The sequence below is a fragment of the Urocampus carinirostris genome, chromosome 2 (genome assembly GCF_059441175.1).
Source record: "Urocampus carinirostris isolate Australia breed hairy pipefish chromosome 2, RoL_Ucar_1.0, whole genome shotgun sequence".
NCBI lineage: Eukaryota > Metazoa > Chordata > Actinopteri > Syngnathiformes > Syngnathidae > Urocampus > Urocampus carinirostris.
In genome coordinates this window covers 36,440,195-36,451,264 of record NC_142350.1, presented here as the reverse complement: position 1 = coordinate 36,451,264, position 11,070 = coordinate 36,440,195, and the positions used below count along the sequence as shown (strand labels likewise).

The 11,070-nt window shown below is 38.2% G+C and overlaps 1 protein-coding gene across 3 annotated transcripts in view; it reads right to left on the bottom strand.

The window, feature by feature from the left end:
• Positions 1 to 924: 924 nt before the first annotated feature.
• The window catches only part of nipal2 (NIPA like domain containing 2), a 41,982-nt gene continuing 31,836 nt past the window's right edge, over positions 925 to 11,070 (bottom strand). For all 3 annotated transcript variants that reach the window (XM_088326349.1, XM_088326348.1, XM_088326350.1), the window contains 4 exons: positions 9,365 to 9,453; positions 3,677 to 3,740; positions 3,506 to 3,603; positions 925 to 2,354 (listed from right to left, as the gene is read on the bottom strand). In XM_088326349.1, the coding sequence (XP_088182475.1) occupies positions 2,248 to 2,354; positions 3,506 to 3,603; positions 3,677 to 3,740; positions 9,365 to 9,453 (358 nt within the window). In that variant the 3' untranslated portion in view covers positions 925 to 2,247. The remainder of the gene's footprint in view (positions 2,355 to 3,505; positions 3,604 to 3,676; positions 3,741 to 9,364; positions 9,454 to 11,070) is intronic.

The following is an 11,070-nucleotide window of genomic DNA, read 5'->3' as shown; positions in this document are numbered from 1 at the left end:
ATGGCCTTTATTGGCTAGTGTTGTTATTAAAACTTGCCTATGTTGGTGGGCACTTTTAAAACTCCAACAGTAACATTTGTGGTTGGCCAAAACTCCATCACTCACGACAAAATTTGGAAAAAAAACGCAGTGCTTTGCGGTTTCACAACCGCACTACATCACATCGCGATGTCGATTCGATTTCGGTTAATCGTGCAGCCCTAATGTGTTGTGTACAAATCGTCAAACAAACGTTCAAACTTCTGACTTTGGACTGCAACTAAGACAAAATCAATGAAAATGTTGCAGAAATTTCAATATACGTGAGGCTAATCCAGGCAGCTTCCCAGAATTACCGTGCATGATTTATTTCTGTGCTACAAGACCATTGTTAATATGCAGGTCCAAAGAAAGACAAAAACAAATTGAGCATAAACAATACATCAGATAAGCCAAATAGATTTACATATGCTAATTTTCATTCAGCTCACAAAATAAGTGATCGTCATCACCACCCCAAAAGAGCATATTCAGGTTTCTGTGTGCGTACATGGCCTTACAAAACATGACTATTAGCAATATTTTGATCCTAATCTGACTCTCTCTCGCATAAAAACGTCCTGAATGTCAAAGCAGCCACTAAACACAACCGTGCCTCCAAATTGACGTTTTATTGCATGTCCATTTGTGAATTTACTGAATGTAAAGATGATGTGACTTACCAGAACGTTATTTGGCCATGTGGTTTGTCAATGTATTTTTGAAAATGTCAAGAGTTATTTGCACGCCTTTCGAGGAGGTCTTAGTATTAAAACAAAAGGTCAAAGGAAAAACTGCCAACTGAGAAATACTGAAAACGCATTTTTGGCAGAACAATTTTCAGAACAGAGGATTTGGTGTATTCCGACCAATAAATTATGACAAAATAAACAAGGGTTCCATCACTTTAATCCGAGGCTTTTATTTCAAATGTAAAATTCAGATAGACCATAAAAGGGTGCCTCTATTTTTGGGAATTTTACTTTTGAGCCCAACCCCAAAATAGTATTCAAAAAGAAGGAAGCAACAATTTACTTTTGTGGGAATACCTTATAATTAACAATAGACAACGTGGGAGAGAACTCCTACTTAAACAACAAATCTTGCATAAACATCCCATAATGTGTGGGTGGTAAGAGGGAAGTAAGGTTTTTGGTTGCCCAGCAACTATTAACTTTGGATTTAGGTCTTCATGTGGTTTATTTGAGGTGAAGTACGTATCTTTTACACATGGCAACATTAATATACAAAATAAATAACATAGGGGTCTAAATCTGCGGCTCTGGTGGGGGCATTACGGCACTCAGGGTAACAGTTTGAGGCCCCTGCCTTCTTAGGATAGTTTAAGGGACATTGTGTATTATTTCACCACTGGATCTTGCTGTATTCTGTTTTGCAACCAAAAATCAGTGCAGAATACAAACCGGGGAGACTCAAAGTGACTATAAAGCACCATTTTTGTGTGGGTGTGTTTGTATGTGACTTATAGGCTCCATACCGGCTGAACAGATTTTTGTGAAAATTTACTCAGTTGTACTATAGCCCTTCACGAGTGTCTTAGGCTAGATTTCGGGTCAAGGCACCTCCAATAAGTATCAACAAAATCGATAAACATCTGCTTTCATGCAGTCTGAGTTTTTCCCTTGCCCTCATGTAGGTTTGAGATCAGGGGGTGGTGTAATAATATTCTGTGGTTTGACTTGACTTTTTCTTATTTAAACAAAAGACATGTTCTTACCACTAGGAGGCACTAAATAATACACACTTGTCCATTTAAGTGCAGCCCTTGCAGATTGTGGAATAATTTATTACCTACCGATTCTTTTTCAAGATTCATTCTTAATATTTTTAGATCTTATTTTGTGTACGCAATTAAAAAAAAAAGAATATTTGAAAACAGTGAAATGTTTTTAATCTGAATTTTGGGTGGAAAACCCGATTTGGCCCACCGTCACCCCGACCGTTTTTCCGGCACCCCCCAAATAAATTGAGTTTGAACCCCTGACATAGCATACAACTTTATATTTTGTTTCAAATTTTAAGGTTTTGGGAGCCTTTTGTTGACAAGTTGATCTCAGCTCCCAATAAAGCTCTCCATCACTTGAGAGAATTTTCCTACGCGCAGATGGACCGAGTCCAAAAATGGTCTTAAAATGTGCTGTGTGTTCACATTTGCCCCAGCAGGAATTCTGTGATCTCGCACACTGACTCAGTCTCAACAGACGGGTCTTAAGATTCTTCTACTTGGTCACCTCTGTGGCACATAAACTTGGCTGCCAGAGAACCATATGCTGGAGTTGCCGCGGCAGGCTGCACTCTGTCAGTGCGCCTCTTTGCTGCAAACAAAAACAGAAAAATAACTTGCAATGTAGATCACACTGGAGTAGCTCACAGAAATGCAACAGTGCTTTGAAAAAGTATTGTCGCCACCCCACAAGAACATTTTAACATTGTCATATTTCCGGCTTAAGAAAACTCAAAATGAATACAAGACATGTGAGATAGTATTGTGAAAAAAACCCAAATGTATTCAACATTTTATATTGTGCTACCAAATAAAAATATTGGCCTCCTTTTGAGTTGATAAGTTGTACAATCTCCCTTAGCTGGGATCAGAGCCACAAGTCTTTTTAGGTATGTCTCTATAGGTTTTGCACATCTTGAAACAGTAATATTTGCCTATTCTTCCATTTAAAACAGCTAAAGTTGCTTAAGATTTGATTGTGATTGTTTATGCACAGGCTTTCCATAAATACTCTGTAGAATTGAGGTCTGGACTTTGGATTGGGTATTCTAACACTTTTGTATTGTTGGTTTCCAACCATTCCATCATATATTTTGCTTTACATTTAGGGTTGTTGTCCTGTAGGAAGGTGAACCTGCGCCTCATTCTCAGGTCTTTTGCAGACTCCAAAAGATTTTCTGCCACAATAGTCCTGTATTAGACGCTATCCATCTACTCTAACAATCTTCCCAGTCCCTGCAGAAGAAAAGCAACCCCAAGGCATGATGCTGCCACCACCATGTTTGACAGTGGTGTTTTCAGGGTGATGTGGACCGAAACTCTTACGCCAAACGTAGCGCTTTGAATTCAGCACCAAAAGATTAATTTTGGTCTTATCTGACAAGAGATCCTTGTTCCACATGTTATTTGTGTCTCCCAAGAGAGGTTTTGCAAACGCCAAATAGGGATTTTTAATGGTATTTTTTCAGAAAAGGCTTTCTTCTTGCCACTCTTCCATAAAGGGCAGAATCTTACAGAATATGATTATTAGTTGTCTTATAAACAGATTAGCCCTCTTCAGCTTTGTATCCTTTTTGGTCATCCAATGTGATCACAGGCCTGTTGGTAACTTCTCTAAATAGTTTTCTCCTTCTTTGGACTGAAAGTTTAGAAGGCTAGGTCCTGGTATGTTTCAGTTGTTTTATGTTCTCTCCAGTTGGGGGGTTGGGGCAATACTTACGCTTAGTACTGTAGTTCACCTACCAGGTACCATATCCATTGCGATGAAGTTGCCATCTTGTTTGTGAGCTTTTGGTCTGTTTCTGGCTATGAGGAAAATGCCCAGGAATGATAGCAGACACCTGCAGGGAAACATTAGAAACACCAGCTCAGTAGAAGCGTTGAATTCTCAAGATTTGCTTTGTCAGTGCTTACCCAAAAATGAACATGAAAATATTCAGTAATTCCAAGTCTTCAAATTCCTGGTAAAAGACAATCCCTGAAAGAGAAAATTGAACAGTCCATGCTGGTGGTCACAGAGTAAGAAATGTTCCGTCATCAGTAGGTGCAAGCACTGTCCTGTTTACACACACATTTACAAGTACTGCTAAGGAATCAGAGTAAATATCAAACATAAATAAACGTACATTAAAAAATGAACATCCAGCTCATTAAAATGTTAATGTTACAGTATGTAGCATACAGTAGTTATTGTATTTTCACGTATGAGGCACACCAAAATGATTCAAATTTTCACTTTATGGTTTGCATGGACTTTTTTAATGTGCATACTTCTCATGTAAATATCCACAGAGAAATTTAAATCATGCCGTTAGACTTGGTCATTATCTCGAATGGTCATGTGATCCCAATGTGGATGATGAATGTGATTCACGATGATTACCAGTTAAAAAATGTTTTGTTCCGGTGTTCGGCTGATTTGTCCTACCCCCTTGAGACGTTCTACCGTCGGCTGATTTGACAGCCGTATCAGCCAAAATGTATTTTAAAGCCGCATGATAAGTTTGTTACGATTGGAAAAGTGCAAATGGAGAATTCATGGGATGCCAGTTCCTTGCTTGGACTCTCTTTACATCATTGTTGCTATCGTCTAATCATGTTGCTGTTCTTGATTCCCGCACCCTTTTGGGCTGATCTGGTTTTGAAACCATGAGCATTTAATAAAAAAGAGGGGGCTCGGAAGAGGGCTTTAGGCATGGATGGCATTTTTCTTATCCGTGAGCCCCTTCTCCCGGACCTCCTTACAAGTTCAAAATCTACTACTACGTTTTCTCACCTTTTTTGTGAGTCTACTAAAGTTTAAACTTAATACAGTGAAAGAGTGAAATAAGACCAAATAATAACTAAAATCGTGAGTAACCTCCTTACATTTCAGCAGAGATTTCATCATTATGTTTAGCGGAACTACACTGAAAAAACATCGCTTTGACAAAATGAAAGGTAGTCTATGTAAAGCTTATATACCAGTGTAATCCCCCCCCTCTCAAAAAAAAACTCAAAATATAGCCATTAGTAGCTAAACCCCTGGTAACTAAAGTGAGATCACGCTAATGTAAAAGTTCAATATTGTGTGTGGCAAATATGATTTTGCAGAAACACCTTAATCCTCCTGGCCATGGATTTCACCAGAGCCTCACAAATTGCCAATGACATGACATGACTGAGCTGGGGGATATTGAAGATCTTGTGCTTCTCTACCTTCCGCTTGACGATGCCTCAAAGAAGTTATATTAGATTTTGGTCTGGAGACATGCTTGGCCAGTCCATCCTCTTCACCCTTACTCCCTTTAGAAAAGCCTTAGTCATCTCAGAAGTGCTGCTCCAGTATTTTACAGTACATGCTCCCCAACTCCAGTTGCACTCATAAAGCCCCAAACCATGACATTCCCAACACCATGATGGACATTAGGTACGACACAAACATATTAGTACTCATGCCAAATAAATGAATCTTTGTCTCATCAGACCAGAAGCTATCTTTCCAGTAAGCCATGGCCTTTGTTTACAGACTTCTTTTCGTTGTGTCAAAGCGACGATTCTTCAGTGATGCTCCATTAAACATTACAATGAAATCTCTGCAGAAATGTTAGGGGTGAACTCACTCTTGTGACGTACAGTATGAGTTTAACAGCGGTTTGGCATCCATCAGTTTGGTGCATTACCGTAAAAGCACATATGATAGGTAGGATGAAAACTTGTACATTTCTCAAAAATTTCTATTTTTGAGCTTGCTTTATCCGTGTGTTTTACCATTGACAAATTAAAGGAAATCAGTACTTTGTCCTTAATACTAAATCAAGCACAAAAAACTCAGTTTTGCTTTTAAAATACGAACACTCAAATACATGTGTGTGTTGTTGTTGGGGCGTCAGTGGCTCAGGAGGTAGCGCGCTCGTCTTGGGATCAAGAGATCGCAGTTCGAATCCCGGCTCCTCCTTGTTACATGTCGGAGTGTCCTTGGGTAAGACACTGAACCCCTAATACCCCGAATAAGCAGGTTAGCATGGCTGCACGGCCGCTGTTGGGAAATGTGAAGCACACTGTAAAGCGCTTTGGGAAGTCTTGACTTGAAAAGCGCTATAGAAATGCAGATCATTTCATTTCATTGTGAAGCGGATGTTGTATTGCTCCGGCCATAGTTTCTTTCTCGCATGGATGCTGTTCGAAAACATTTCGATGAATACTTTTTACCTCTACTTGAGAAATATTATTCTGAAATAACAGTACTTTTACTTGTTTAACACACTTTGGCGCCACATGTATTTTGGCCGCGAAGTGCACTTTATTTGAGGGACTGAGCCAGAAGTAAACCCGAAACTGCAATTCGGCAGTGCACAGCCGAAGTGTGCGCTGGGTTTTTTTTTGGGCCCGGTCCCTCAAATAAAGTTTAGCAGTTGAGCTGGGGCTGGTTCGGGCTTTTTTATTTTTAGGCCCGATCTTAACTCTACTTTTTTGTAAGGTGGACGTTGTATTGGACACCGTGAGAACCCCAAAAGAAAAGTGTGGGCGCGCGGATTGTATATGTGGCATACACCCTATGTTTGTTTTATATGCACCTATAACACACACAGCTGAGACTGCACCTTTGAGTGCAGTGCGCCTTATGGTTGTGAGAATACGGTGTGTTTTCCTGAATTAACGACATCATTTAATGATTTATTTGAAATGATTTGAACATAAATGCTTCTTTTTAAGTTAATTTAAAATCTCAAAGACCCCCTGAAGTGCCCTCACATTCTCTAGGGTTGCACAAACCCCCATCTGGTCTTATCTAATTTTAATTCTTGTATAATACACAATTAATGCAAGATCATGTTCTATTGCAGTAAAATGATTTTCGATTACATCACTAATAATGTGCTTGGCAATATTATTACACATCCCCAATTTTTTTTTCCATTTATTAGTGCTCAGCACGACTGAGTTACAAACACATGCCCAGCGAAGCCTTTGCTACTTTATTCTAGCGCATTAACTGGATTTACTTGTCTCTCACATTTATATTACATTTCTGCACAGCTCATAAAATGTTGATAATTCATCCATCTATTTTCATTGGATTGAACCACAAAACCACTTTACCGACCACGTAGCAAGCTAAAAGGAAAATGACCACGCTAATATGTTTGGTTTTGGGACTTAAGTGCAGACGTATATGGTAATAATTATACATCAATGCTTATCATATTGTTGAATTAGTAAGATTATGAAAGACTCATGACATATTTAATTTGTCAATGCAAACTATTATTTTGAGCTGTTGTATTAGATTGTATTAGATTATGCAAATAAGATGTAATGTAACAACTAGCTATGTCTTGGAATTAAAAAAGTTATGTGTGTTTTATTTACTTATATATATATATATACACAGGGTTGGGTAGGGTTACTTTAACTGGATTACTTTCAATTCCTTTTGGATTACTCCAATACCAAATATGCTAATAAAAGACAAAAGAAACTAAATATGAATAAAATTACTAAATTTTGTGCAGGCTTGGGGAGTAACGGAATACATGGAACGGCAAAAATGATGTTGGCAAGCTGTTTAGATTTATTTTCATTTTGTTTCTGTCGCATTTCATGTTAGTTTTGCCGGAGATCAAAGAGATCAAAGCCAGGAGAGAAAGCTTACCACGTGTTGTGAGTCACAATTTTATTCATATTTAGTTTCTTTTGTCTTTTATTAGCATATTTGGTATTGGAGTAATCCAAAAGTAATTGAAAGTAATCCAGTTAAAGTAACCCTACTCAACACTGTATATAAATATATTTGTATAATTAGTAACATTCTCATTTTTTTCCAAATCATACCTAAATGTAAAAACAAATTAGTCAAACTAGCTTTCTGGAGTGTCTTTATAGGTACAGTTTGTATTATTTGACCACTAGAGGTCCCTGTATCGTGTCGTTCAACTGAAAACAAGTGCTACAAAGAACAACGAACAATACAACGACTGAGCCTTAAAGTGACCAAACTGCACAAATTCTCTTCTCATTTGAGGGTTTTAGGGGTACCCGTAGCGGCAAGATTGCAGAGAATCATGTAAGCTACTTGTAGGTGATCCCATGTCATGTAAAATCAATATACAGTGGAACCTCGGTTCTCGACCATAATCCGTTCCATTTCTTTGTACGAAAACCGATTTGTACGATCACCGAAGCCGTTTTTTCCCATTAAAAGTAATGTAAAATTGTTTTAATCCGTTCCAACACCCTGAATGTTTATCTTGAATATTTAACGTAAAGCTAACCCAGGCTAATCGTACGTTCGCGTTAGCGTAATCTTCCGTACGAAAGATTCCGCAAACATGAACGTGTAAAAATAAAAAATTCAGGTCGTTTACACGTCATTTAACACCCGGGTCCCCACAACAAGTGGTGAGCGGTTAAAGGATAAAGAAAATAATTATGAATAGGATTTCTTACCGGTCGGCAGAAGCCATGCAGTATTGCTGAAAGAAGGGAAACTCGCACACCTTCTTCATATTTTGCTATTATTTCTTTCTTAAATGCAATAGTTGTACGCACTACTCCTCTTTTTTCACCTGTAGCAACTTTGCTGCTTGCACCAAGCTTCTTCCGAGGCATAATTAGGGGTTAAAACACTCCCTTTACCGCTTTTGAAAAACAAAAACAGAAAAGGAGTGCGCGTTGCCGTGACAACAGTTCTTCACGAGGGGTGGGGGCAATCTACACTCGTACGCCGCTCAGCGTCGCCCCTAGCGTACCGGCGTTCGAACTCCGATTTTTTGAACGAAAAGCAAAGCAAGAATTTCTCGAAATTTTGGGTCGAGAACCGATTTGTTCGAACTGAGAGGCGGTCGAAAACAGAGGTTCCACTGTATATTTCTGGACCTATGTGTATTTACAAAATGCACATTTGTATGGAAATTGGTGTATTTACTACTTATTATTCTAATCAGTATAGGTTTATTTGAATTAAATACGTGTTTTTCCGCACTAGAAGGATCTAAATAATACACACTGTACCTTCAAATATTATTGCGAAGGTAGGTTTCCGCCTGTCATTGATTTTGCTTTTAATTGGGTAAATAAAGTTCCAGACAATTTCGGACATTTTATGAGCTAAACCATTGTATATAGTTATAATAATTATGTGATTTTACTGAAATCTCTGAATACAAGGACTAAAATGACAACAATTTACTATACTAGAATGGTTGTTGAGGTTTTGAGTTGTTCCTTGCCCGCATGTTGGTTTAAGATCAGGTAATTGTGTCATTGTAATCCTGTGCAGTCCTTTGAGACATTTTTGTGATTAAGGGCTATATAAATAAATTTGACTTGACTTGTGCACCATTAGAACATCACCCGCGTTAGAAAGTGCTGAGTTTAGGGCATTTTTCACATCTAATGTAACCTACCCGATTGCCCATGATAGATGGTGGTCATATCTAAACTCCTTCCCCTCGCTTTGCTTGCAGGTGATAGTACAGTATTGCAAGTTATTGACTGAGAAAATCATTGACAGATGAATTTCATAATAAAATTATCATTTGTTGAAACCCTAATATAATACCGAGCTGTTTTAGGTGTAAAAAATATGAAATCTTAATGACTGTAGAGTGATGAGCACACCTGCAACAATGGCACTTGCAGTGAAGAACACAAAGTTGACTGGAACAACCTCGGTGGCGTCAAACATTTTCATCGCCTGATTCAGAAACCTGTCGATGCACACGAGCATTCCTTGAAGTTATACACATAATTAAATCATCCATCCATTTTCAGAATCCTTACTCTGCCCACAAAGGTGCTGAAGCCCATATCAGCATTCTCAAGCAATGCTGACACCCTGAACTGGTTGTGTTTCGATAATAAAATCCAGGCTGGCGATTGAAGGAAATTCAAAGCGAATAAAACTGACCCTATCAACCAATGGTATTAAACTAATTTTACTCGAGTGCTACAATTTAATATTGGGCTAGATGAGCAAGAACAGTCAAAATAATAATTTCTGACTAGAGAGCTATCAAATATTGAAAATCATATTTCAGGATGTATCAAGAGAATTTTTAGATTTTGAAAATGTTTTCGTAGTAGCGTTTAAGAGCGCCATATTGAAGTTGAAATTGGTTCTTTGATCCACACCAAACCAGTTATTACTGCAAGTTTACAGGAAGTGGCAATAGTGCAACATAAACAAACAAGGAACCATCAACATTGTAATACAAATATTAGCATTGCTTGATTTTCTGGGGCGGGAATATATTTTCATAGAAAATGCATATTTCGTAATTTACCATAACCTGGCATGGTAAACTACTTAAGATGTGTCGTATTTTGGGAGGACTATGACGATATTAGAATGAATACATTTATATCCTAAATCATATAAACTTCTGCCTGCCACTAAGCTTGAGTCTACTATTTTATTGCGTTTTATTGTGTAGAGGGAGATGATTGTCATCAAACTTTTTGTCGTCTTTGTTGCAGTTCTGCTCCTGTAACTACTCACACTGAACTCAAAGTGTGTTGTTTCAAACTAGAGACTCAAAGTTGCCAAAATGGATTATCTTAACTAGTATTTGTTGCCCAACCTTCTGGAGTTTTTTTTAGAAACTCGCAACAGCAAGATGGCAGACGATGGTGTCTGATGAGGTGTACACTGGAGATCTAAATTAGAGAACTTGTAAAAAAAAAAAGAATAACTTTGAAATAATATAATCTTCACTTTTCCACAGTTATCATGGTATATCATGGTATTACAACACGTTGTTCACAAAATGACTGAAGGAATTTAACACCAAAAAATATTTTGAGAAAACGCACTGATCAAAATGACAGAACACACTGATCAATATTAGAGAATCACAATTACTTTGGCATGGGAATAAAAATCAGAAGGTTACAATAGTCAGCAAGTAGTAAAAAGTGTACAGGTCTCTCCAATGGATGACTTCAGCACACCTGCAGTTAGACAGCACTAGTCTCTCACACTGCTCTGGTGTTATTTTGGTCCATTCTTCTTCCAGCTTCCTCCACAATTGGTGATTGTAATGTTTTTTTGACCATAACTTTGTCACCAAGGATTTTCCAGAGGTTCTCTATTGGGTTTATAGCAGGACTCTGGGAAGGCCAGCCATTAATGCAATGTTTTCACCGCCAGTTTTTCTGTGTGACATGGAGAATTGTCCTGCATGAAGGCGGCAGGCTAATTGGGCGATGAATGCAAGTCAGGAACCATGTGCTGTTGGAGAAGATTCTGGTACACATTTGCATTCACTTGGCCATGTAGCTGTAAAAGAGGCCCATCTCCTGCTGCAAAAAAAAAACATGCCCCA